The sequence below is a fragment of the Heterodontus francisci genome, chromosome 29, assembly GCF_036365525.1.
Source record: "Heterodontus francisci isolate sHetFra1 chromosome 29, sHetFra1.hap1, whole genome shotgun sequence".
NCBI classification, from domain to species: domain Eukaryota; kingdom Metazoa; phylum Chordata; class Chondrichthyes; order Heterodontiformes; family Heterodontidae; genus Heterodontus; species Heterodontus francisci.
In genome coordinates, this window is record NC_090399.1 from 20119507 (window position 1) to 20147400 (window position 27894).

The window sequence follows — 27894 nt, forward strand, 5'->3', positions numbered from 1 at the left end:
CTTATCAAACGCCTTACTGAAATCCATATACACCACATCCACTGCTTTACCCTCATCCACCTGCTTGGTCACCTTCTCGAAAAACTCAATAAGGTTTGTGAGGCACGACCTACCCATCACAAAACCGTGCTGACTATCGCTAATGAACTTATTCTTTTCAAGATGATTAAACATCCTGTCTCTTATAACCTTTTCCAACATTTTACCCACAACCGAAGTAAGGCTCACAGGTCTATAATTACCAGGGCTGTCTCTGCTCCCCTTCTTGAACAAGGGGACAACATTTGCTATCCTCCAGTCTTCCGGCACTATTCCTGTCGACAATGACGACATAAAGATCAAGGACAAAGGCTCTGCAATCTCCTCCCTAGCTTCCCAGAGAATCCTAGGATAAATCCCATCTGGCCCAGGGGACCTATCTATTTTCACACTTTCCAAAATTGATAACACCTCCTCCTTGTGAACCTCAATCCCATCTAGCCTAGTAGCCTGAATCTCAGTATTCTCCTCGACAACATTTTCTTTCTCTACTGTAAATACTGACGCAAAATATTCATTTAACACTTCCCCTAGCTCCTCTGATTCCACACACAACTTCCCACTACTATCCTTGATTGGCCCGAATCTAACTCTAGTCATTCTTTTATTCCTGATATACCTATAGAAAGCCTTAGGGTTTTCCCTGATCCTATCCGCCAATGACTTCTCGTGTCCTCTCCTTGCTCTTCTTAGCTCTCCCTTTAGATCCTTCCTGGCTAGCTTGTAACTCTCAAGCGCCCTAACTGAGCCTTCACGTCTCATCCTAACATAAGCCTTCTTCTTCCTCTTGACAAGCTCTTCAACTTCTTTAGTAAACCACGGCTCCCTCGCTCGACAACTTCCTCCCTGCCTCACAGGTATATACTTATCAAGGACACGCAGTAGCTGCTCTTTGAATAAGCTCCACATTTCGATTGTTCCCATCCCCTGCAGTTTCCTTCCCCATCCTACGCATCCTAAATCTTGCCTAATCGCATCATAATTTCCTTTCCCCCAGCTATAATTTTTGCCCTGCGGAATATACCTATCCCTGCCCATCGCTAAGGTAAACCTAACCGAATTGTGATCACTATCACCAAAGTGCTCACCTACATCTAAATCTAACACCTGGCCGGGTTCATTACCCAGTACCAAATCCAATGTGGCATCGCCCCTGGTTGGCCTGTCTACATACTGTGTCAGAAAACCCTCCTGCACACACTGGACAAAAACTGACCCATCTAAAGTACTCGAACTATAGTATTTCCAGTCGATATTTGGAAAGTTAAAGTCCCCCATAACAACTACCCTGTTACTCTCGCCCCTGTCGAGAATCATCTTCGCTATCCTTTCCTCTACATCTCTGGAAGTATTTGGAGGTCTATAAAAGACTCCCAACAGGGTGACCTCACCTCTCCTGTTTCTAACCTCGGCCCATACTACCTCAGACGAGTCCTCAAACGTCCTTTCTGTCGCTGTAATACTCTCCTTGATTAACAATGCAACACCATCCCCCCCCCTCCCCCTCTTTTACCATCTTCTCTGTTGTTACTGAAACATCTAAATCCCGGAACCTGCAACATCCATTCCTGCCCCTGCTCTACCCATGTCTCCGAAATGGCCACTACATCGAGATCCCAGGTACCAACCCATGCTGCAAGCTCACCCACCTTATTCCGGATGCTCCTGGCGTTGAAGTAGACACACTTTAAACCAGGTTCTTGCTTGCCAGTGCCCTCTTGCGTCCTTGTAACCTTATCCCTGACCTCACTACTCTCAACATCCTGTACACTGGAACTACAATTTAGGTTCCCATCCCCCTGCTGAATTAGTTTAAACCCCCCCGAAGAGCACTAGCAAATCTCCTCCCCAGGATATTGGTACCCCTCTGGTTCAGGTGAAGACCATCCTGTTTGTAGAGGTCCCACCTACCCCAGAAAGAGCCCCAGTTATCCAGGAAATCAAAACCCTCCCTCCTGCACCATCCCTGCAGCCACGTGTTCAACTCCTCTCTCTCCCTATTCCTCGCTTCGCTATCACGTGGCACGGGCAACAACCCAGAGATAACAACTCTGTTTGTTCTTGCTCTAAGCTTCCACCCTAGCACCCTGAATTTCTGTCTTAAATCCCCATCTCTCTTCCTACCTATGTCGTTGGTGCCTATGTGGACCACGACTTGGGGCTGGTCCCCCTCCCCCTTAAGGATCCCAAAAACACGATCCGAGACATCACGAACCCTGGCACCTGGGAGGCAACATACCAACCGTGAGTCTCTCTCGTTCCCACAGAACCTCCTATCTGTTCCCCGAACTATGGAGTCCCCAATGACTAATGCTCTGCTCCTCTTCCCCTTTCCCTTCTGAGCAACAGGGACAGACTCTGTGCCAGATACCTGTACCCCATTGCTTACCCCTGGTAAGTCGTCCCCCGAAACAGTATCCAAAACGGTATACCTGTTGTTGAGGGAAACAGCCACAGGGGATCCCTGCACTGCCTGCTGGTTCCCTCTCCTTCCCCTGACGGTAACCCATCTACCTACTTCTTTTACCTGAGGTGTGACTACCTCCCCATAACTCCTCTCAATAACCCCCTCCGCCTCCCGAATGATCCGAAGTTGCTCCAGCTCCAGTTCCCTAACGCGGTTCTCGAGGAGCTGGAGTTGGGTGCACTTCCCGCAGATGCAGTCAGCAGGGACACTCTTGGCGACCCTTACCTCCCACATTCTGCAGGAGGAACATACAACTGCCTTAACAGACTGGTGTACGTCAAGAATATCAATGTGATACCAAGAAACAACTGAAGACACTGGATGCTGCAAAGGCAATGGACCTTGACAACGTTCCGGCAATAGTACTGAAGACCAGTACCTGATATGAAATGTGACCCGTGGTAAGATGGAATTTCTTCTGGAAATCGGTTTTGCAGGATGAATTTCCTGGAATATTTCCAGAATGTGTTGTGACAAGGTCCCAGGCTCATAAGGTTAAACAAGATGAGATGGATTCAGATGTTTTCGAGGACAATTCTGATGTTTGGTTGGCTGAAATATTTTTCAGGGATTTGGATGAGGACATTGGTGTTAAAGGCTCCAAGGTTAACAATGGGGAATTGTTTAGCAGATCTCCCGTGATTTTGGGATACAACAGGCAGATCCTGATTTTAGGAGCTTGTCTCAGGCGACCTGTTTTGAGCCACAGACTGAAAAGTTTTATTAGTGTTATTACGTCAAGAAAGAAGAGGAAGTGGAGACCTCTCCGCTGATGAGGATTGGACTGTAATCCATCAAATGGTTGTCCCTCCTTGCTATCATAGTGTAATTTAGAGAATTGCGAATGAAATCCCATTCACAGGTCATTTGTGTTTTCCAAAAACTCAGGTTTGGGTAATGACATATTATTACTAGCAAAGCTGCATCAGGATGTGGTTCACTATTGTAAGACATGCCACACATGTCAAATGGTTGGGATCCACAGCCTATATCTTTTCCTTTGCCACCTATCTCAATAAAAGCAGATTTCCTTTCATTATCAAAAGTCTTTTCTTTCCAATTTCTCTGAAAGTTTCCAAATTGAGGCCTGTGACAACTGCTTTGTGAATCAATTCATAATCATGTGCTACTACTGCGGCTTCCTTTATTTTACAAACTTCATTTTTTAAAATTTGTTTGTGGGGTGTGGGCGTTGCTGGCTAGGCCAGCATTTATTGCCCATCCCTAAATGCCTTTGAACTGAGTGGCTTGCGAGGCCATTTCAAAATGCTTTTTTGTGTCTGGAGTCACATGGAGGTCAGACCACGTAAGGATGGCAGATTTCCTTCCGAAAAGGACATTAGTTAAACAGATGGGTTTTTATAACAACTGACAAAGATTTCATGGTCACCATTAAACTAGCTTTTTAATTCCAGAATTGTGAAGAAAATTCAAACTTCACCTTCACCTATGGTGGGATTCGATACCATGTCCCCAGATTTTTAGTTTGTGCTCTGGAATACTAGTTTAATGACATTAACACTCTGCCGCGAACTCCCCCATGTTGTTTCATTTGGAAACTTATTCCTGAACGAATAATATGTTTCAAATCTTCCATCAGAATTACTTCCCTCAGGCTCTCAAAGTCTTGTGCAATCTTTATTGACCTATACCACCTATCAAATTCAATCGTGTCTTTCAAAAAGAAATAGGATAAATACTTGAAGGGAAAAGAAATGCGAGTAGACGGGGAAAGGACCGGATGTGGGACTGGATAAATTGCTCTTGCAGAGAGTAGGCACGGGCTTGATGGGCCGAATCACCTCCTTCACGAGGAGTGAGAGCGCCCATTAAGGCCCGATCACTCACTAATCGAGGAAGAGGTCTTGCAAATAAAGATGAGTGTTGAGGCTGGAGGACACATCCTGCAGGTTTCTTGTCTAATTAACAGTGTGCCTGTTCTGAACGAAATCTCACACTGACACACAATGCATCGCAAAATTCAGCTGCTTTCAGCTGACGCTCATCAGTCTTTGCTTGACCTCAGTCCTAAATACTAATTCTTGACCTTCTGTTCTATTTCAGGGCAATGGAATGTGCCCAGAACCTGAGGTGTGGGAAATGGGTTGCACTTGTGATCATGCGGAAGCACCCACGCTTACTTCCGCAAGCATCAGCTCAGAGACTTGCATTGCCAGTACTTTAGTTGGTATGCAAGATGGTTATGGACTGTTCGACTCAAGGAGCACCAGAGAATGGAAAATGGGTTGCGGGATAGGATGGTTAGTAAGGGGCTTTCTGCAGGAAGAGCTAACATCTTAAAGAGCACAACTGAAGATTTCGAGGACACAGTCAACATTCAAAAACTGATTCCTATTTACCAGGGATTTTTCAGTGCATTGGGCAGCCTGCCTGCGATTCGACACACAATGACAGAGAGCATGGAAAAATCCAGCTCCAGCTGTTGGAGAGGCGGTGAGGGGGTGGGGGTGTTGGGGGTGTGTGTGTTTGTGAGGGGTGGGGTGGGCGTGTGTATGGATCATTCAGAACGGTTTTAACACCTTAATGTCGAGAATGGAGTGAGACAATTGAAGTCAACGGAACTGAGTATTGGAAGGGGCGCATAAAGGGCAGTCGATTCCATGCCACCCACATTGCTTTCATGCCGAATGCAAACTATTATCCTGTAGATTTTTAGACTGCTTTAGGGAAATAGCAGATCCACCTTGTATTCCTGCTGATTTATATTATTCCTTTTTAGTAATGCATCAAAGACAGCCTGCGCCACAAATAAACTGCTTCAGACAGTACAGACATCAACAACGACCTGCGAGGCAGAAACCAGGCAGAACCACTTTTGCTGCCTTTTCTTCCAGATGCCGATATTCAGTGCTATTGAAGTCAAGTAGATTGAATATCAGCAGGGGCGTGTAACGAGCCACCAATGCAATGTCACCTGCTTTGTCAATATCCACTCCCGTGTACTTGTATGGCATGTTTAATGCAGAAAACCATCACAAAGCACTTCAGAGAGGCCGAATCAAATAATAATAGATATTGAACCAAGAGTAATTCTGAGAATAGGATTGGTCAAAAAGGTGGGTGTTAGGGACTGTCTTAAAGCAGTTGAGGGAGAGTAAGGTGGAGCGGTTTAGAGCAGCAATTCCACAGAGCGGGAGTCTGTGGCTCCAGGTTTGAGAGCAAGAGGGGATCGAATGGGGAGTCTTTGCTGTAGAGGTCGTAATTGAAGAGGGAGGAAAGTTGGGAAGTTAGGCATGGAGCAGGTCACAGGGATAGAAAGAGAGAATAGGCGGAAGTTCAGGGAGGGTGGCTAATTCGAACCTGGACAGGAATAATCGGCGTAGCTTTGACGTTCGACCATTGTGTAAAACCTGTGGTATGGAGTGCACCACTCGGGAAGAAGCTCTCCTGATGTTTTTTTCCAACAAAGTCGAAATTACCCCACTTAGCTCTGCTGGTGTCAAAGGCATGAACCAGGGTTTGAACGTCTGATGCATTGACGAAAAGCTGGAGTTCGACAACATTAAGACGGTGAAACTTGTCGGTCTATATCCACTTCTCGGTTCAACCTAAACCCAATGTCCCATTAATGCTGAGCTGCTGGGATCAAAATGCAGCAACGGAGCAAGAGTCTCAGAGGCGAGGATTTTTTCAGTCTGAGATTGCACACTGTTTTTAATTCTCTGGGGATCGGGGAGTTCACGTTAATTGCTGGTTTATGAAGAGATGTAGTAACTTGTTTGTTTGAAAGCATCTAGCTAATGACACCGGTTCTGTGACCTCACTCTCTCACTGGACGATTGGCTCGTGTATAAATGAGGTTGTTTCAGTGCATTGCCTCGTATCAACCGCTCCTGGTTTTCGGAGAAAATGGGACGACAGGCACTTCCGATAGAAATGTTGTATCCGATTCTCGCAGTTATTGGCATTCCTGGTAAGTAATTCGAAACTATCCTGAAAAATTTAGTGCACCATTGCTAAACTGCATTATTATTTTCCCTGCGTGTTTTTGTTATTGTCGTTGTTGCCTTTGTGGCGGTAATTTGCATTGGCCAGGTGGTAAGGACGATCAATAGAATGCTCGCCCATTGATGAGCTCGTCCGATTTTCGTTCCCTTTGATGTTTATGTTAATGGCTCAGTCCTGTTCTATATCACTGGGCGGGCAGTCAATCCCTCCGCATTACAAAGTGAAAATGGACCCTGTGTCATTTGTACTGAGCTGTGGCTCTGTCGGTCGAAATCTCTGTTTAGAGTCGGATAATCTTGCGTTTCCCTCCCATTTCAGTGAGTTGAGTTCATACTGTAAGCCGACATTTCGATGCAATATTGATGAAGTGATACGATATTGTCGAATTATAGAATTGTTACTGCACAGAAGGAAACCATTCATCACGTCGTGTCCATGCCAGTTCTCAGCGAGTGCAGCACAGCTCATCCCTTTCCCCTGTCTTTCCCCCCGAGCCCAGCATTTTTCTCTTCAGATAAATATTCAATTCCCTTTTGAAAGCCACAATTCAATCTGCCTTCACCACACTCTCAGGCAGTGGATTCCAGATCCGAACCATTCACTGCGGAAGATAACTTTTCCTCCCCTTTGATTCTTTCACCAAACGCCTTAAATCGGTGTTCTCTGAAATTCGACCCTCCCGCCAATGGGAACAGTTTCTCTCTATCTATTCTATCCAGTCCCCTCATGATTTTGAATACCTCTCAATATTGCACCTCTCAAATCTCCTCTCAATTATCTCTTCTTTGAGCAGAATAGTCCCAACAGAGCAGTAAATGAAGTCCCTCATCCCCAGACCATTTTGTAAATATTTTCTGCACTCTCTTCAATGCTTTCACGTCCTTCCTAAAGTGTGGTGCCCAGAATTGTATAGAATACTCCAGCTGAGGCCGAGTCAGTGTTTTATAATGGCCCGATATAACTTCCTTGCTTTTCTACTCTCTGCCACGATCGATAAAGCCAGGATCCGTATTCCAAATTAACCAATTTCTCAACCTGCCCGATCACCTTCAACGATTTGTGCTCATACATCCGTCCCCCACATCCCCGCCAGAACCCTCTGCTCCTGAACCTTCTTCAGAATTGTTTATCCATTATTTTATATTTCCTTTCCTCCTTCTTGAAATCATCTTTTTATGAGACGTTAAAAAATAACTGATTTAATTTTAATAAAAATGCAGTACTGGTTCAGCTGGATAAAATCGTCATACTGCTAAATGTTGAATTAAATCTCGAACTATTCACGTATGGGGTAATTTTCACTTTGTATTAACATCAATGCGCAAGAAAGACGGAAGGGCTGTAAAATACGGGGCCCATTTGATATCAATTGCTTTTGTTTTTTTTTGCATGGCAATGAAAGTTAAAAATGTTCCCAATGTTTCTATTTGCATTGAAAGGGAGATAAAGCAGCATTAATCAGTAATAGGCAAGGAATGTTTATACGTTTTAACCTAATCGAACCGTAAAAAACTGATGGCATTGGATGCAACTCTGATTTTACCTGTCGCCCGATTTTCTTCTCTATTGAAGTCACTGTGAACAACATTGGGCGGAACGAGCATCCCATAGAATCCGTCAGCATCCGACCCAGCAAGTTACTTCCAAATGGCTCCCATTAATGGTTTCATATTAGAATATCATGAAGTTACCGCAGGGAAAAAATGTCTGGCAAGAAGATGGGGAAGTTTGCAGCAGCTGCAATGTGACAATTTATTCCAATCCAGGTTAACTATTAGCTATATTGTGCAATGGGTAATATTGAATTCTCCGCCCCTTGTACATTCAGCCTGTTACTCTCTTCCAATGACTTCCATGGAAAAAAACTGGATGGCCAATTAGATACCGCTATTTGACCCGGTCACACACGGCTAAAATTACCCCCGGTTCCTCCAGGCCACAATTCCCAGCCTTATGATGCTTAACACCAGATTTCCAACTTGCAGTCAGTGTACATCTCTGTTCAATGTTTTGTTAAATTTCCTGTTTTTGCATTTCTCCCAGCAAACCTGCTGTCATTTCTGGTTCTTTTCCAGAGGAAATGCGGTCTTTCCAAAGGAATCACTCGTTATATGATGGCCATGGCCGTGGGAGACCTCATGGTCCTCATCTTTAATGTTATTGTGAACGAAATCATCAAGTATCATTTTCCAGATTCAGTGCTGAACTCCACTTCCGCGTGTCGTTTTACTGTCTTCATGCAAGGGTTTAGCATTCAGCTCTCTATCTGGTTCACAATGTCGTTCACCTTTGACCGTTTTGTCGCAATTTGTTGCCAGAAATTGAAATCAAGATATTGCACCGAAAGGACAGCCACCAAGGTTGTAACGGCCATGTGTGTGCTCAATATTTTGATCAATATTCCCATGCCTTTCCGCTATGAACCCGATCATACTCTCAACAATATACAGTGGGGCTGCCGCACCATCACAGGATATTTTACTTCACCCGCATGGAAGGTTCACCAATGGATTACCAATCTCTCAAGTGCATTACTTCCAATTCCTTTTCTGCTGCTGTTGAACTCTCTCACCGTCAGGCACATTTTATTAGCCAGTAGAGCTCGCAAAGCCCTGAAGAGCAACATCAATGGAAAAACCGGCAGTGATCCCGAGATGAAGTACAGAAGAACATCCATCATTCTACTCTTTGCTATCTCGGGCACTTTTATTGTGTTGTCGGCCCCTATTACCGTAATACACATCTGTGTCGGTGTCACACAGACAGTCTATTTCCATGGTTCAAACTCACTTTATTTGGCAATTAGAATCACATTTCTGTTGATGTGCACCAGCTCCTGTACAAACACTTGTATTTATGCACTGACACAGAGGAGATTCAGAGCGGAGATCAAAAATATGGTGAAATATCCGTATTATCTCATTGTTAAATTATTTAAATAATTGTTGAATAAAGTAAGTGAAATCAAACTTCAATTAATTGCCTGGCATTTTCTTTGCAACTTTCACAATGTCTTTTAAAGTTCTAAGGGCAACACATCCCACAGTTTGGAAGAGTCCATTTGATTTATAAATTCCAACAAGTATTTGAACAAGTTGAGGAGGCAGAATCATCCCCTTCAGAATCTCTGGTTACGGTTGTTTATCCGGTTATTAATGTCCACGCACTTTGTAAGCCGAATTGGAGGATGATGTGACATAGCAGAGCGCCTTGACAGGTTCAAATAATAAAGATCTTTCAACACACTGACATCCGAATTTGGAGCAGGAGTAGGCCTGTCATTCCTTCAAGCCTGCTCCGCCATTTGATAAGATCATGGCAGATCTGGTTATGGCCTCAAATTTCCTGTCTACCTGATGTAACGCTGACTCCCTTATCAATCAGGATTCTATCTAAAACAGCACCTCAAGAGTCAGATCACCATGAAATACAATGGGATATTGTGTTTGATGGCAGGTGTTATGGAATATAAATATAGAGATTTAGTGGAGAATCTCTCCCAGACTTTTGTGAGACCAAACCCGCAGTACTTTGTGCTGTTTTGGACTCAACACTGTTGGCCAATTTGGATGTAATAGTGAGGACACAGCGTAGTAAACTCACTAGCAAGATGTCGGACATGAATAAATCCAAATATGAAAAATGAGTTCGTTCTCAATCAGAAGAGAAGAGATTTCAGGCTGAATTAATAGAGATGGTTGCAGTAATGAAAGCCTGGAGCAGAATAGATAGATGCAACGATTGATGGGTCTATCAGCAGTGAACATAGATCTTGAGAGTAAATGAAAGAGATTTAGGACAGAGAACAGAAGAAACTTTGTGACACCTAGAATTGTGAAGCTTTGACTTGGATTTTTGGTGTTATTGATTGAAGCAGAGACTGTGACAACGTTAACGGGTTTGATATGATGTTTAAAGACCAATAAATAAAGTAATATTGGAGCAGTGCGACCAGATATGATTAAAACTATTGCTTATGTAGATGACAAATACAGACGTGGGTTGATCTGCCCCAACGACCTGCTTTCGTGTTGCAATTTCTATGAAATTCATTTTTTCGTGCGGTAATTGATTTGTTTTCTTCTGCTGGCAAGACTTCATGTTTGGCCAATTCCTTGCAGCCCTGAGGATGTGATGGCCAGCCTTCAATTTTGCCTGCTGCTCTCCTTCTGATGGTGCAGCAGCGATGATGCCAGGAAGGGAATCCCAGGATACAGATACAGCGACCATGAACAAATTGTGACATATGTCTAAGCTAGAATGGTATGTGACTTACAAATGATGATGTTCCAATGACATTTTGTCCCTGTGTTTCTCGGTGGGAGAGGTTACAGGTGAGGAAGGTGCTGTCTAATTAAACTTGATGGTTTGCTGCAGTGCATCCGATAAACTGTATTTTCAGGAACCATTGTGTGTCAGCTGCAGAGGGAAGGACACTGAGCTCAGGGACATGGGCACTGATGAAGGGAACTGCTCTGTCCCGTATGAGATCGAGCTTCTTGAGTTGTATAGTTCCTGCACCCATCCTGTCGATTGGTCTATATTCCCTCACACACCTGACATGTGGCCTTTACTTGATGTTGAGGATTTGGAACGGGATCGGGGTGAAGGGAGAGGTGCGAGCGGATGTGTGCCACTCTGAGACGCTGTGGTACTGATAGTTAGCGGGTAAAACAATATCAAATTGATGCAGTACGTATTGCTCTTCTGAGATTTCAACTGAAGAAATGGGTTGCAGCAAAGTAGAGGAAGTTTCTTCAGTCTCCATTTAAGCTGTGCTCCAGCTGACCTCAGCGTGTCTCCACGCAAAACTGTGAAAATTCTTGGCAATGCTTACAAGCTCAATCAGGCTGATCATGTAAGACATTCTATTCTCTCACTAATAGTGAATCTTTTACAAAGGCAATGAATAAAACGGATCTGGTGGCTACCTTAACACGGTGCAGGGTTGGCACCCCAACGTTCTCCCGACGTCGGGTTCCCGACCCCCAGAAGGAAAATCCTTTTCACCAAAAGGAGGCACGGTTGACTTGGCAACAAGTCCACTGTCACACTGAGGCCCTGTCACTAACTGAAAAACGACAGGTGGGAAACCTTCCAGCGCTCTCGACAAGTCTTTTCTTTTCCCCTTGCAGAACCTGCGTTTCCAGTTTTTTTTTTTAACTTTCTGTCGTTTGGAAATCCCACAGACGATGTTCCAATCTTCATTCTCAATATGGATGGGATAACCAGCGGGATTCCTGCAGAAATAATTTGCCTATCCCTCTCCACGTTATGGCAGGAGATGGGGAGAACCCACCCACAACCACATCCTCTCCCACCCATTGGAAATTCCATCCCTCAAAAATATTTCTTCTGGCAGAATATTTCGCAGCTGTGTCATATTGTTCTTGTATTTGACAGAGAGTTGGACCTTGTGATTGAGAGACTGCAGATATGTTTCAGGCCGTTGACCCAATATAAATGGCCTCCTTCATTTTGCAGCACATCTCATGACCTTGGGTTTCTACTTGCTTTTGGCTTGACCAAATGTTCTCGTTTCGCCCTCGTTCCTGCTCTCGAGCAGTGGCTTTTACTGAATTTTCTTTTCTTCACATAACTCAGATATGACATGATCACCCATTTTGCAGCATTATCCAAATTTAAAATTGCACCGCCACCACCGCACAACTCCCCTCATCCCTCGCTCAGTTCCAATCCTAGCAGAAACCATTCTGTCCTTTTTCAGCGTGGTAGCATTCTTGCCTCCTCGTCAGAACGTCACCAGAGACTTAAATGCACAATCTAGGCTGCCGCTCCAGTGAGGGAGTGCTGCACTGTCGTAGGTGCTATCTTGTGGATGAGACATTAAACCAAGGCCCTGCCTGCCCTCTCAGGTGGACGGAAAAGACGCTGTGTCACTATTTTAAGGACTTCACCCCTTCCTCGGCTCTTCGGCTGCTGAAACCCTCATCCAGGACTTTGTTACCTCTAGACTTGACTATTCCAATGTTCTTACGACCAGTCTTCCACATTCTTCCCTCATAAATTTGAGGGCATCCGAAACCTTGCTCCCCACGTCTGAACTCACACCAAGTCCTGTTCACCAACACCCCTGTGTTTGCTTACTCATTTTGGCTATCAATTTAGTAATAAATTGATTTTAAAATTCCCATCCTTGTTTTCAAATGCCACCATGGTCTCACCCCTCCCTATCTCTGTAATCTCCTACAGCCCCACAACCCTCTGGGATATCTACACTGCCCGACCTGAACCCGATGGGACCTGACATGTGTCTGGTCACTCTTCTGGGCCCGTTTCTCGGGATTATGTCGGGTCTGAGTCAGACACACACAGTATTAATTGGACTTGAAAGGTTGTTTAAAAGGATTAAGATTGGAGCCATGAAGTCAGTGATTGTTTGGTCACAAGGTAAACAGAAACCCATGGAGTTGTGCCCATTCAGGTTGTGCCACGCTGTACCAGTATCCGCATTGCTTAAAATAAAGACCTCAATTGCCCGAAGGCTCAGAAAATATCATTATACATTAACTAGACTCCTGCTTTACAGGTCGAAATACTTTCTGTAAGTTTATCCAGTGAGCAGCTGAGATGCCGAGACCAGGAAGGTCCTGAGTGATTAATTATTATTACAGTACTGTACTGTATGTGTGGTAGAATGGAGTCCTGACAGTGATCATTTTATATTTTTTTATATAAATACTGTATATTTTATAATAATTAATCTCTCAGGACCTTCCTGGTCTCTGCATCTCAGCTGCTCACTGGATAAACTTGCAGCAAGTATTTCAACTGAAAAAGTGAAAAACAGATTCGGAGTTGGAAGGTAGGTAAAGTGAACATTCCGTTGGTCGGGTTGGGTCGGACTCGGGTCGGGTTGGGCATGGGAAAAAATGGAAGGACTCAGACCAGGTTGGGCTCGGGTATGATGTGGTTCTGTTGTTTTTTTTTTCAGACCCGAGCAGGCCTTTCATCTACGCTTCTCTGATTCTGGCCTCGTGAGCTCCAACATTGGTGGCTGTGACTTCAGGTGCCTAGCCCCAAGCTCTGGAATTCCCTCACTCAACCTCTCCACTTCTCTCTCCTCCTTAAAGAAATTCATTAAAAACCTACCACTCTGACCAAGCTTTAGGTCATCAGCTATAATATCATCTTATGTCACTTGGTCAAAGTTTGCTTATAATGCTCTTGTGAAGTGCCTTGTGATGTTATATTACATTAAAGGTGCAATATAAATGCAAGTTGTTTTTGTTGTTGTTGAAGAAGACTGGGGGTGTTCTCCCCAACTTCACTAAAACAGATGATCTAGTCATTTATCTCATTGCTGTTTGTGGGAGTTTGCTGCTGTGTGTAAACTGGATGCTGCATTGTCTACATTTCAAGAGTGACTGCATTTCAAAAAGGAGTCGAATTGGCTGTGATGCACTTTTGGATGTCCTGGGGTGGTGAAAGCTGATTTATAAATGGAAATCTTTCAGGTCTTGCTTTACTGAAGACCAGCCTGGTCTGAAATGCTCAGGAAGATGACTGTGCACACAAACGAACAATTCAAAGGTCAGGTGCATCAGAAGGGAAAAACTCAGGTAGCACAGACACTGAGAGGTATATGAAGCAGGAAAGCAAATTTGAATCAAAACAAGTGAAAGTGTATTAGCACACTTCCAAATAGAAATAATCAGAATAAGTATAGACAATCAAAACTGTTAGGAATCAATTCACAGAAGTCATCCAAATACTTGGTTCAATTACAGGCATCACACATGCACACTCACACACACTCACACATAGAGTAACACACACAGGTTGGAGTGTGTCACAAAGAGTAACACACGGGGCGGAGTGAGTCTCTCACACACACAGATTAACACAAAGGCTGGAGTGTGTCAAACACACACAGAGTAACACAAAGGCTGGAGTGTGTCACACAACATGACACGCAGGTTGGAATTTTCAAACACACTTAGCAACATACAGGAAGGGTCAGGCACACAAACAGAGTAACACATAGGCTGGGGTCAGTCTTTAAACATTAATCTTTATTGCATAATAACTATATACACTCCACACTAGCCTGTGTGTCTCCTTCAAAAGCCTTGCTGTAACTGTTCTTGAGTCTCTCCCACATGATTTCTTAACTCATCCTGGTGGGCAGTAATCTTTACGTTCTCTCAGGATTAACCCTTTGATACCCTTATACTACATTTTCCCCACGTTTTTAGCCTAAGATATATTTAGACACATTCATTTTTTCATTTACACGCTATCCTATCTCCTCCCAAGTCTCTGACTTCATAGATTCAACCTATCAGGAGGCTTCACAACTCTCCCTAATCTTGTTGGTCGTCAGATGTGAAAGATTGATAATCTTTCTCTGATCCCTTGTTTCTTGACTTGGACGGTCTTCGTTGAGTTTTGTAGCATTTGGCACTTTTTGATTTTTCGGTTCATCATCTGAGTCGTCTAACTGTGTAACTAACGTCTTTGATGTAAAGGAATAAGATTCCTTCTATTTCTCCATATAGGATCTTCTTGAGTCCATAGTAGAGAAGATCGCTGTTGATTCTCATCTTTCTGGAGAATTACCCTGTCTCTCTTTTGGTCTCGTACCCATACTTTTTGCCCTTCTGACAACTTTGGTAGGTTTCAGGTACGGAACCTTCTGTTATGATAATGGGTCTGCTTGTTTCAATATGACTTTTCTATGTCCAGTATTTTCTGATAATCCTTGCCTTGCAATCCTGGAAGTAACTTCTTGCATAGAATTGAAAATTGCTTTTGAAGTTTTCATTAAGAGTTGTGATGGCGCTAATCTGCACAATAATGGAATAGTTCTGTATGTCAGTCGTGCTAATTGGAAATCTCTTTTTTTACCATCAACATAATTTTAATGGTTCTGACTGCTCGCTCTGCTTCTCCATTTGATTCTGGATACTTAGGAGAGCTTGTTAGGTGAACAAATCCACATTATTCTGCAAAGTGCGTGAAGTAATCGTTTGCAAATTGCAGTCCATTATCAGATAATATGTGATCAGGTATACCAGGTGTTGTGAAACTTCTTGTAAAACTCTGATGACTGCTTCAGTTGTTGTTGTGTTGTCCATCTTAACTTCGATCCATCCTGAGAAGTAATCAACTATAATTAGCTAGGCTCTTCCTTCAAAGAAGAACAAATCCACGGTCTAGTTGAGAATTGGGTCGAAATTACAGGTTCTCTTTGATCTTGTCTTCCCCAGCTTCTTCCCCAGTTCTCTGTCCGTGTAGCACTCCTGTGAAACTTACTGCATTTCTGTTTATCTCTCTGCTAATCTTTGAGCAGCACGGCGGGCTGTGAAATATTGCATTGTGTGGGCTCTGTAACGAAATCTAGACTCTCTGCAAAACTCAGGTCAGGGTATGGGGCTCTCCCTCTGTCCTCGCTCCTGGATTATTCTCGTTTATCTACTTCAACTTTCTCAATAATATGAAGATCAATAAAAGTTCTTCTACTTAAGTCTGCGAACTCCTGATTTCTTAGGACATACAGTGTTTCTAATATTTACTTTCCATTATATTGAAGCGTTGCTTGTAACTTCCCCTTTACTTCAAGTACAAGACCTCCTGGGCCATGCAACTGAGTTTCTATTGCTTGCTCCGGTGTCAAGTTTGAAATGTGTCTGCTGACCAAAATGCTCGTTTCAGATCATTGATCTCACCCAGAAAATATTTCGATTGGTCTGCTGCAGGAGGTTCTTTAACTTCATTTATCTCTCTATTCTTAACTACTTTTCCTTTAGAGGTTGATGTGGTCACGATTTTATTTCAGCATAATCTTACTGAGATGCCCTATTTTTCTGTAATAAAGGCATTCTGCTCTATTGGCGGGACACTGTCCATGCCTGTGGGACGTTTTTGCAACACAATGTTTAAGGACATCTTTTGCTCTGCCCCCTAGTGTACCTGTTTTCCTGGTGCCTCTTGTTCAGCCGTCTGGTGAAGGAACGGAACTGTTACAGGAGGATTCCTGTACCGGGGTCTTTCCTCACCTCGTATGATTGGTCTGTTATTGCTGCACTAATTGAAGTCGGGAACAAAAGCTTTCACAACGTGTTCAAATTTTGTTGATTTTATCAATACGCTGCTATTATATCATCAGCTACAGCACCAATTAAATACAATTATTTATTAATTTGCTCTGCTTCAGACCTGCTGTCCAATTTCAATACAATTCTATATCTGAGAAATATTTTCCTCTATAGTACCCAGTTTTGAGTCTGATTGGATCCCTTGTGACTTTTGAAACTCTCTGGAAGTCCCAATTTTTGATCCATTTTTAAAAATTTACAGACTTTTTAGCGTGTTTGCCTTTAATAAACTCTTTTTCTCACACTAGCTTGCTTTGATGGAGTGTATCAGGTGCTTGAGAGAGTTCCTGATGTTTTAAATAGGCTTTCTAGGGGTTTACCCTTTGCTTCAGCAGCTCACTTATATCTTTATTTATTCTGAGATACAGCACTGAAACAGGCCCTTTGGCCCACCGAGTCTGTTCCAATCAACAACCACCCATTGATACTAACTCTACACTGCCCCCAGGTTTTCTACCACATCCCCACCATTCTCCTACCACCTACCTACACTCGGGGCAATTTACAATGGCCAATTTACCTATCAACCTGCAAGTCTTTTGGAGGTGGGAGGAAATCGGAACACCCGGCGGAAACCCACGCAGACACAGGGAGAACTTGTAAACTCTGCACAGGCAGTACTCAGAATCGAACCCGGGTCGCTGGAGCTGTGAGGCTGCAGTGCTAACCACGGCGCCACTGTGCCACTGACAGCTGACACTGCTGTCTATTGGAATTAACAGAGCTGTTCCGTGGACAGTTTCAGGGTTTTCCCCTTTTCTTTTTAAGACCACGAGATACTTCAAGCTTGACAGCTTTAATTATTTTTTCAGGCTTGGCTGCATTAATGGAGATTCTGCTGTATTCGGGGTTTCCCTGCCCTTTTTTTCTCTTCAGTATGGGACTTTTCCCGTACATTTTTTTCAGTTCGTGCACTTTTCAGGGTTCTCTCCACTCTCCACCCTTGCATTCAGCCTGAGTGAGGGATGGGTTGACCCCATTGCTTTTTTCTTTCAATCTCACACTGAGACTTTGGAAAAAATAATTTTTTAAAACTCTTCAAAGGCTTTTTTTTAAACCAGGATTTCTTAGGCGTCAGCACAATAATTCAGCCGATTGCTTGTTTGCAGCCATGCTTCCATTCTATGGAGCTTCTCTCAGCCTTCAAAGATCTGTTGTTTCTTTTTATCTTTTCAGATACTTATTTTAAATTCTCTCTTCTGGCTGAAGGATGCTAGTTACTTCAAACTTTTTCTTCTGAGTGTAGAATCCCTCCACTGTTCACCATATTATATGTTTGGTTCTTCATGCTGCCACCGTCAGAGAGGTTCTTAGACTGTAGTGTTTAAACATTAATCTTTATTGCATTGTAAGGATATACACTTCACACCAGCCTGTGTGTCTCCTTCAATAACCACGCTGTAACTGTTCCCAAACCTCTCCCACATAATCCCTTACATCATCATGATGGGCCGCAATCTTTACGTTCTCTCAAGATTAACCCTTTGATACATTTAGATGACAAAGCACACAGGCTGAAGTGTGTCACATACACACAGAGTAACACACAGGCTGGAATGAGTCACAAATGCAAAGTAACACCACAGGCTGGAGTCAGTCTCTCTCTCACTCACAGAGTAACACACAGGCTGGGGTTTGTCACATACACAGAGTAACACACAGGCTGGAGTTTGTCACATACACAGAGTAACACACAGGCTGGAGTATGTCACATACACAGAGTAACACACAGGCTGGGGTATGTCACATACACAGAGGAACACACAGGCTGGAATGAGTCACAAATGCAAAGTAACACACAGGCTGGAGTCAGTCTCACTCACACACACACACAGAGAAACACACAGGCTGGAGTCAGTCTCCCGCACACACACACACACACACACACACACACACACAGAAACACACATGCTAGAGTGGGTCACACACACAGGGAATGTATCCATCTTGTGGATTTTCTGACGGTAGAATTGGATTTGGGCGGCACTTCCGCTCCCTCGTTTTTTGCCTGTTGCCACCCGATTACAAGTGGAAATCAAAGTTTCAGCAGCGGGCATGGGAGATACATGCGATCATGTGGTGTGGAATACTTTTCATGGTGGAGCCTGCTGTCATTCAGGGAAGCATTATGCATGGCATTGTTATAAATAATCCTTCAGTGCAATCAGGGAGGTTCATCAACGAGGCCAGTCTTTTTCAGAGACTTCTGGGCTTTTCCCCTTAAATCTTACCCACCCTCACCCATCTTTACACCTGTCGCAAACAAAGGCTATGGACCCTGGCAACATTACGGCAAGAGCACTGAGGACCTGTGCTCCAGAACTTGCCGCGCCCCCAGACAAGCAGATTTGTGATGGTGCGGGGGTGCGTGGAGGGGTGGGGTGGGTGTGGGTGGGGGGGGAATAGTAACCGCAGTGAGACAGGGACACCTGCAGATGGAGATGCTGAGCCATTGCTGATGGGAAGGTTTGGTGTTACTGAGAGTTTGACAGTTTCCAAACACAGAGTAACACGCTGGCTGGAGTGTGTCACAGGCACAGAGTAACACACTGGTTGGAGTGTGTCACACGCACACACAGAATAACACACTGGCTGAAGTGTGTCACACACACAGAATAACACACTGGCTGGAGTGTGTACACACACAGAGTAACACACAGGCTGGTGTACGTCAAGAATATCAATGTGCTACCAAGAAACAACTGAAGACACTGGATGCTGCAAAGGCAATGGGCCGTGACAATGTTCCGGCAATAGTACTGAAGACCAGTACCTGATATGAAATGTGACCCGTGGTAAGATGGAATTTCTTCTGGAAATCGGTTTTGCAGCATGCATTTCCTGGAATATTTCCAGAATGTGTTGTGACAAGGTCCCAGGCTCATAAGGTTAAACAAGATGAGATGGATTCAGATGTTTTCGAGGACAATTCCGATGTTTGGTTGGCTGAAATATTTTTCAGGGATTTGGATGAGGACATTGGTGTTAAAGGCTCCAAGGTTAACAATGGGGAATTGTTTAGCAGATCTCCCGTGATTTTGGGACACAACAGGCAGATCCTGATTTTAGGAGCTTGTCTCAGGCGACCTGTTTTGAGCCACAGACTGAAAAGTTTTATTAGTGTTATTACGTCAAGAAAGATGAGGAAGTGGAGACCTCTCCGCTGATGAGGATTGGGCTGTAATCCATCAAATGGTTGTCCCTCCTTGCTATCATAGTGCAATTTAGAGAATTGCCAATGAAATCCCAGTCACAGGTCATTTGTGTTTTTCAAAAACTCAGGTTAGGGTAATGACATATTGTTACTAGCAAAGCTGCATCAGGATGTGGTTCACTATTGTAAGACATGCCACACATGTCAAATGGTTGGGATCCACAGCCTATATCTTTACCTTTGCCACCTATCTCAATAAAAGCAGATTTCCTTTCATTATCAAAAGTCTTTTCTTTCCAATTTCTCTGAAAGTTTCCAAATTGAGGCCTGTGACAACTGCTTTGTGAATCAATTCATAATCATGTGCTACTACTGCGGCTTCCTTTATTTTACAAACTTCATTTTTTAAAATTTGTTTGTGGGATGTGGGCGTTGCTGGCTAGGCCAACATTTATTGCCCATCCCGAAATGCCTTTGAACTGAGTGGCTTGCGAGGCCATTTCAAAATGCTTTTTTGTGTCTGGAGTCAGATGGAGGTCAGACCACGTAAGGATGGCAGATTTCCTTCCGAAAAGGACATTAGTTAAACAGATGGGTTTTTATAACAATCGACAATGGTTTCATGGTCACAATTAGACTAGCTTTTTAATTCCAGAATTGTGAAGAAAATTCAAACTTCACCTTCTCCTATGGTGGGATTCGATCCCATCTCACCAGATTTTTAGTTTGTGCTCTGGAATACTAGTTTAATAACATTAACACTCTGCCGCGAACTCCCCCATGTTGTTTCATTTGGAAACTTATTCCTGAACGAATACTGTGTTTCAAATCTTCCATCAGAATTACTTCCCTCAGGCTCTCAAAGTCTTGTGCAATCTTTATTGACCTACACCACCGATCAAATTCAATCGTGTCTTTCAAAAGGAAATAGGATAAATACTTGAAGGGAAATGAAATGGGAGTAGAGGGGGAAAGGACCGGATGTGGGACTAGATAAATTGCTCTTGCAGAGAGTAGGCACGGGCATGATGGGCCGAATCACCTCCTTCACGAGGAGTGAGAGCGCCCATTAAGGCCCTATCACTCACTAATCGAGGAAGAGGTCTTGCAAATAAAGATGAGTGTTGAGGCTGGAGGACACATCCTGCAGGTTTCTTCTCTAATTTACAGTGTGCCCGTTCTGAACGAAATCTCACACTGACACACAATGCATAGGAAAATTCAGCTGCTTTCAGCTGACGCTCATCAGTCTTTGCTTGACCTCAACCCTAAATACTAATTCTTGACCTTCTGTTCTATTTCAGGGCAATGGAATGTGCCCAGAACCTGAGGTGACGGGAAATGGGTTGCACTTGTGATCATGCGGAAGCACCCACGGTTACTTCCGCAAGCATCAGCTCAGAGACTTGCATTGCCAGTACTTTAGTTGGTATGCAAGATGGTTATGGACTGTTCGACTCAAGGAGCAGCAGAGAATGGAAAATGGGTAGCGGGATAGGATGGTTAGTAAGGGGCTTTCTGCAGGAAGAGCTAACATCTTAAAGAGCACAGCTGAAGATTTCGAGGACACAGTCAACATTCAAAAACTGCTTCCTATTTACCAGGGCTTTTCCAGTGCTTTGGGCAGCCTGCCTGCGATTCGACACACAATGACAGAGAGCATGGAAAAATCCAGCTCCAGATGTTGGAGAGGGGGTGAGGGGGTGGGGGGGGGGGTGGGGGGTGTGTGTGTTTGTGAGGGGTGGGGTGGGCGTGTGTATGGATCATTCAGAACGGTTTTAACACCTTAATGTCGAGAATGGAGTGAGACAATTGAAGTCAACGGAACTGAGTATTGGAAGGGGCGCATAAAGGGCAGTCGATTCCATGCCACCCACATTGCTTTCATGCCAAAGGCAAACTATTATCCTGTCGATATATAGACTGCTTTAGGGAAATAGCAGATCCACCTAGTATTCCTGCTGATTTATATTATTGCTTTTTCGTAATGCATCAAAGACAGCCTGCGCTACAGTTAAACTGCTTCTTACAATACAGACATCAACAACGACCTGCGGGGCACAAACCAGGCAGAACCACTTTTGCTGCCTTTTCTTCCAGATGCCGATATTCAGTGCTATTGAAGTCAAGTAGATTGAATATCGGCAGGGGCGTGTAACGAGCCACCAATGCAATGCCACCTGCTTTGTCAATATCCACTCCCGTGTACTTGTATGGCATGTTTAATGCAGAAAACCATCACAAAGCACTTCAGAGAGGCCGAATCAAATAATAATAGATATTGAACCAAGAGTAATTCTGAGAATAGGATTGGTCAAAAAGGTGGGTGTTAGGGACTGATTGAAGCAGTTGAGGGATAGTAAGGTGGAGCGGTTTAGAGCAGCAATTCCACAGAGCGGGTGTCTGTGGCTCCAGGTTTGACAGCAAGAGGGGATCGAATGGGGAGTCTTTGCTGAAGAGGTCGTAATTGAAGAGGGAGGACAGTTGGGATGTTAGGCATGGAGCAGGTCACAGGGATAGAAAGAGAGAATAGGCTGAAGTTCAGGGAGGGTGGCTAATCGGAACCTGGACAGCAATAATCGGCGTAGCTTTGACGTTAGACCATTGTGTAAAACCTGTGGTACGGACTGCACCACTCGGGAAGAAGATCTCCTGATTTTATGTTCCAACAAAGTCGAAATTACCCCACTTAGCTCTGCTGGTGTCAAAGGCATGAACCAGGGTTTGAACGTCTGATGCATTGACGAAAAGCTGGAGTTCGACAACATTAAGACGGTGAAACTTGTCGGTCTATATCCACTTCTCGGTTCAACCGAAACCCAATGTCCCATGAACGCTGAGCTGCTGCAATCAAAAAGCAGCAACGGAGCAAGAGTCTCAGAGGCGAGGATTTTTTCAGTCTGAGATTGCACACTGTATTTAATTCTCTGGGGATTGGGGAGTTCACGTTAATTGCTGGTTTATGAAGAGATGTAGTAACTTGTTTGTTTGAAAGCATCTAGCTAATGACACCGGTTCTGTGACCTCACTCTCTCACTGGACGATTGGCTCGTGTATAAATGAGGTTGTTTCAGTGCATTGCCTCGGATCAACCGCTCCTAGTTTTTGGAGAAAATGGGACGACAGGCACTTCCAATAGAAATGTTGTATCCGATTCTCGCAGTTATTGGCATTCCTGGTAAGTAATTCCAAACTATCCTGAAAGATTTAGTGCACCATTGCTAAACTGCATTATTATTTTCCCTGCGTGTTTTTGTTATTGTCGTTGTTGCCTTTGTGACGGTAATTTGCATTAGCCAGGTGGTAAAGTCGAGCATTCGATCGCTCGCCCATTGATGAGTTCGTCCGATTTTCGTTCCCTTTGATGTTTATGTTAATGGCTCAGTCCTGTTCTATATCACTGGGCAGGCAGTCAATCCCTCCGCATTACAAAGTGAAAATGGACCCTGTGTCATTTGTACTGAGCTGTGGCTCTGTCGGTCGAAATCTCTGCTTTGAGTCGGATAATCTTACGTTTCCCTCCCATTTCAGTGAGTTGAGTTCAGACTGTAAGCTGCCATTTCGGTGCAATATTGATGAAGTGATGCGATATTGTCGAATTATAGAATTGTTACTGCACAGAAGGAAACCATTCATCACGTCGTGTCCATGCCAGTTCTCAGCGAGTGCAGCACAGCTCATCCCATTCCCCTGTCTTTCCCCCCGAGCCCAGCATTTTTCTCTTCAGATAAATATTCAATTCCCTTTTGAAAGCCACAGTGGATTCCAGATCCGAACCATTCACTGCGTAAGATAACTTTTCCTCCCCTTTGATTCTTTCACCAAACGCCTTAAATCTGTGTCCTCTGATTCTCGACCCTCCCGCCAATGGGAACAGTTTCTCTCTATCTATTCTGTCCTGTCCCCCTCATGATTTTGAATACCTCTATCAAATCTCCTCTCAATTATCTCTTCTTTAAGCAGAATAGTCCCAACAGAGCAGTAAATGAAGTCCCTCATCCCCAGACCATTTTGTAAATATTTTCTGCACTCTCTTCAATGCTTTCACGTCCTTCCTAAAGTGTGGTGCCCAGAATTGTATAGAATACTCCAGCTGAGGCCGAGCCAGTGTTTTATAATGGCCCGACATAACTTCCTTGCTTTTCTACTCTCTGCCACGATCTATAAAGCCCAGGATCCGTATTCCTTATTAACCAATTTCTCAACCTGCCCGATCACCTTCAACGATTTGTGCTCATACACCCGTCCCCCACATCCCCGCCAGAACCTTCTGCTCCTGAACCTTCTTTAGAATTGTTTATCCATTATTTTATATTGCCTTTCCTCATTCTTAAAATCATCTTTTTATGAGACGTTAAAAAATAACTGATTTAATTTTAATAAAAATGCAGAACTGGTTCAGCTGGATACAATCATCATACTGCTAAATGTTGAATTAAATCTCGAACTATTCACGTATGGGGTAATTTTCACTTTGTATTAACATCAATGCGCAAAAAAGACGGAAGGGCTGTAAAACACGGGGCCCATTTGATATCAATTGCTTTTGTTTTACTTTGCACGGCAATGAAAGTTAAAAATGTTCCCAATGTTTCTATTTGCATTGAAAGGGAGATAAAACAGCATTAATCAGTAATAGGCAAGGAATGTTTATATGTTTTAACCTAATCGAACCGGAAAAAAATGATGGCATTGGATACAACTCTGATTTTACCTGTCGCCCGATTTTCTTCTCTATTGAAGTCACTGTGAGCAACATTGGGCGGAACGAGCATCCCATAGAATCCGTCAGCATCCGGCCCAGCAAGTTACTTCCAAATGGCTCCCATTAATGGTTTCATATTAGAATATCATGAAGTTACCGCAGGGAAAAAATGTCTGGCAAGAAGATGGGGAAGTTTGCAGCAGCTGCTACGTGACAATTTATTCCAATCCAGGTTAACTATTAGCTATATTGTGCAATGGGTAATATTGAATTCACCGCCCCTTGTACATTCAGCCTGTTACTCTCTTCCAATGACTTCCATGGGAAAAAAATGGATGGCCAATTAGATACCGCTATTTGACCCGGTCACACATGGTTAAAATTACCCCCGGTTCCTCCACCCCACAACTCTCAGCCTTATGATGCTTAACACCAGATTTCCAACTTGCTGTCAGTGTACATCTCTGTTCAATGTTTTGTTAAATTTCCTGTTTTTGCAATTCTCCCAGCGAACCTGCTGTCAGTTTTGGTTCTTTTCCAAAGGAAATGCGGTCTTTCCAAAGGAATCACTCGTTATATGATGGCCATGGCAGTGGGAGACCTCATGGTCCTTATCTTTAATGTTATTGTGAACGAAATCATCAAGTATCATTTTCCAGATTCATTGCTGAACTACACTTCCGCGTGTCGTTTTAGTGCCCTCATGCAAGGGTTTAGCATTCAGCTCTCTATCTGGTTCACACTGTCGTTCACCTTTGACCGTTTTGTCGCAATTTGTTGCCAGAAATTGAAATCAAGATATTGCACCGAAAGGACAGCCACCACGGTTATAACGACCATGTGTGTGCTCAACATTTTGAACAATATCCCCATGCCTTTCCGCTATGAACCCGATTATACTCTCAACAATATACAGTGGGGCTGCCGCACCGTCACAGGATATTTTACTTCACCCGCATGGAAGATTCACCAATGGATTACCATCCTCTCAAATGCATTACTTCCAATTCCTTTGCTGCTGCTGTTGAACTCTCTCACCGTCAGGCACATTTTATTAGCCAGTAGAGCTCGCAAAGCCCTGAAGAGCAACAACAATGGAAAAACCGGCAGTGATCCCGAGATGAAGAACAGAAGAACATCCATCATTCTACTCTTTGCTATCTCGGGCACTTTTATTGTGTTGTCGGCGCCTATTACCGTAATACACATCTGTGTCGGTGTCACACAGACAGTCGATTTCCAAGGTTCAAACTCACTTTATTTGGCAATTAGAATCACATTTCTGTTGATGTGCACCAGCTCCTGTACAAACACTTGTATTTATGCACTGACACAGAGGAGATTCAGAGCAGAGATCAAAAATATGGTGAAATATCCGTATTATCTCATTGTTAAATTATTTAAATAATTGTTGAATAAAGTAAGTGAAATCAAACTTCAATTAATTGCCTGGCATTTTCTTTGCAACTTTCACAATGTCTTTTAAAGTTCGAAGGGCAACACATCTCACAGTTTGGAAGAGTCCATTTGATGTATAAATTCCACTAAGAATTTGAACAAGTTGAGGAGGCAGAATCATCCCCTTCAGAATCTCTGGTTGCGGTTGTTTATCCGGTTATTAATGTCCACGCACTTTGAATGCCGAATTGGAGGATGATGTGACATAGCAGAGCACCTTGACAGGTTCAAATAATAAAGATCTTTCAACACACTGACATCCGAATTTGGAGCAGGAGTAGGCCTGTCATTCCTTCGAGCCTGCTCCGCCATTTGATAAGATCATGGCAGATCTGGTTATGGCCTCAAATTTCCTGTCTACCTGATGTAATTTTGACTCCCTTATCAATCAGGATTCTATCTAAAACAGCACTTCAAGAGTCAGATCACCATGAAATACAATGGGATATTGTGTTTGATGGCAGGTGTTATGGAATATAAATATAGAGATTTAGTGGTGAATCTCTCCCAGACTTTTGTGAGACCAAACCCGCAGTATTTTGTGCTGTTTTGGACTCAACACTGTTGGCCAATTTGGATGTAATAGTGAGGACACAGCGTAGTAAACTCACTAGCAAGATGTCGGACATGAATAAATCCAAATATGAAAAATGAGTTCGTTCTCAATCAGAAGAGAAGAGACTTCAGGCTGAATTAATAGAGATGGTTGCAGTAATGAAAGCCTGGAGCAGAATAGATAGATGCAACGATTGATGGGTCTATCAGCAGTGAACATAGATCTTGAGAGTAAATGAAAGAGATTTAGGACAGAGAACAGAAGAAACTTTGTGACACCTAGAATTGTGAAGCTGTGACTTGGATTTTTGGAGTTATTGATTGAAGCAGAGACTGAGACCACTTTAACGGGTTTGATATGATGTTTCAAGACCAATGAATAAAGTAATATTGGAGCAGTGCGACCAGATATGATTAAAACTATTGCTTATGTAGATGACAAATACAGATGTGGGTTGATCTGCCCCAACGACCTGCTTTCGTGTTGCAATTTCTATGAAAATCATTTTTTCGTGTGGTAATTGATTTGTTTTCTTCTGCTGGCAAGACTTCATGTTTGGCCAATTCCTTGCAGCCCTGAGGATGTGATGGCCAGCCTTCAATTTTACCTGCTGCTCCCCTTCTGATGGTGCAGCAGCGATGATGCCAGGAAGGGAATCCCAGGATACAGATACAGCGACCATGAACAAATTGTGACATATGTCTAAGCTAGAATGGTATGTGACTTACAAATGATGATGTTCCAATGATATTTTGTCCCTGTGCTTCTCGGTGGGAGAGGTTACAGGTGAGGAAGGTGCTGTCGAATTAAACTTGATGGTTTGCTGCATTGCATCCGATAAACTGTATTTTCAGGAACCATTGTGTGTCAGCTGCAGAGGGAAGGACACTGAGCTCAGGGACATGGGCACTGATGAAGGGAACTGCTCTGTCCCGTATGAGATCGAGCTTCTTGAGTTGTATAGTTCCTGCACCCATCCTGTCGATTGGTCTATATTCCCTCACACACCTGACTTGTGGCCTTTACTTGATGTTGAGGATTTGGAACGGGATCGGGGTGAAGGGAGAGGTGCGAGCGGATGTGTGCCACTCTGAGACGCTGTGGTACTGATAGTTAGCGGGTAAAACAATATCAAATTGATGCAGTATGTATTGCTCTTCTGAGATTTCAACTGATGAAATGTGTTGCAGCAAAGTAGTGGAAGTTTCTTCAGTCTCCATTTAAGCTGTGCTCCAGCTGACCTTAGCGTGTCTCCACGCAAAACTGTGAAAATTCTTGGCAATGCTTACAAGCTCAATCAGGCTGATCATGTAAGATATTCTATTCTCTCATTAATAGTGAATCTTTTACAAAGGCAATGAATAAACCGGATCTGGTGGCTACCTCAACACGGTGCAGGGTTGGTACCCCAACGTTCTCCCGACG

At 43.6% G+C, this 27894-nt stretch overlaps 2 protein-coding genes across 2 annotated transcripts; both read left to right on the forward strand.

Annotated features, from left to right (window-relative positions):
* The first annotated feature begins 6376 nt into the window (after window positions 1-6376).
* Window positions 6377-9417, forward strand: LOC137345961 (cephalotocin receptor 2-like). Its single transcript, XM_068009219.1, has 2 exons — window positions 6377-6444; window positions 8553-9417. Exons 1-2 carry the CDS (start codon window positions 6377-6379, stop codon window positions 9415-9417), a joined length of 933 nt encoding a protein of 310 aa, XP_067865320.1.
* Window positions 9418-22864: 13447 nt separating this feature from the next.
* Window positions 22865-25863, forward strand: LOC137345962 (probable G-protein coupled receptor 139). Its single transcript, XM_068009222.1, has 2 exons — window positions 22865-22932; window positions 24999-25863. Exons 1-2 carry the CDS (start codon window positions 22865-22867, stop codon window positions 25861-25863), a joined length of 933 nt encoding a protein of 310 aa, XP_067865323.1.
* The last annotated feature ends 2031 nt before the right edge of the window (window positions 25864-27894 follow it).

Excerpts from the sequence above, each read along its gene's own strand:
- LOC137345961 (XM_068009219.1), top strand. The coding sequence starts at position 6,377 with ATGGGACGACAGGCACTTCCGATAGAAATGTTGTATCCGATTCTCGCA. Across the intron at positions 6,445-8,552 it reads GTTATTGGCATTCCTGGTAA|GAAATGCGGTCTTTCCAAAG; the intron begins GTAATTCGAAAC and ends TCTTTTCCAGAG.
- LOC137345962 (XM_068009222.1), top strand. The coding sequence starts at position 22,865 with ATGGGACGACAGGCACTTCCAATAGAAATGTTGTATCCGATTCTCGCA. Across the intron at positions 22,933-24,998 it reads GTTATTGGCATTCCTGGTAA|GAAATGCGGTCTTTCCAAAG; the intron begins GTAATTCCAAAC and ends TCTTTTCCAAAG.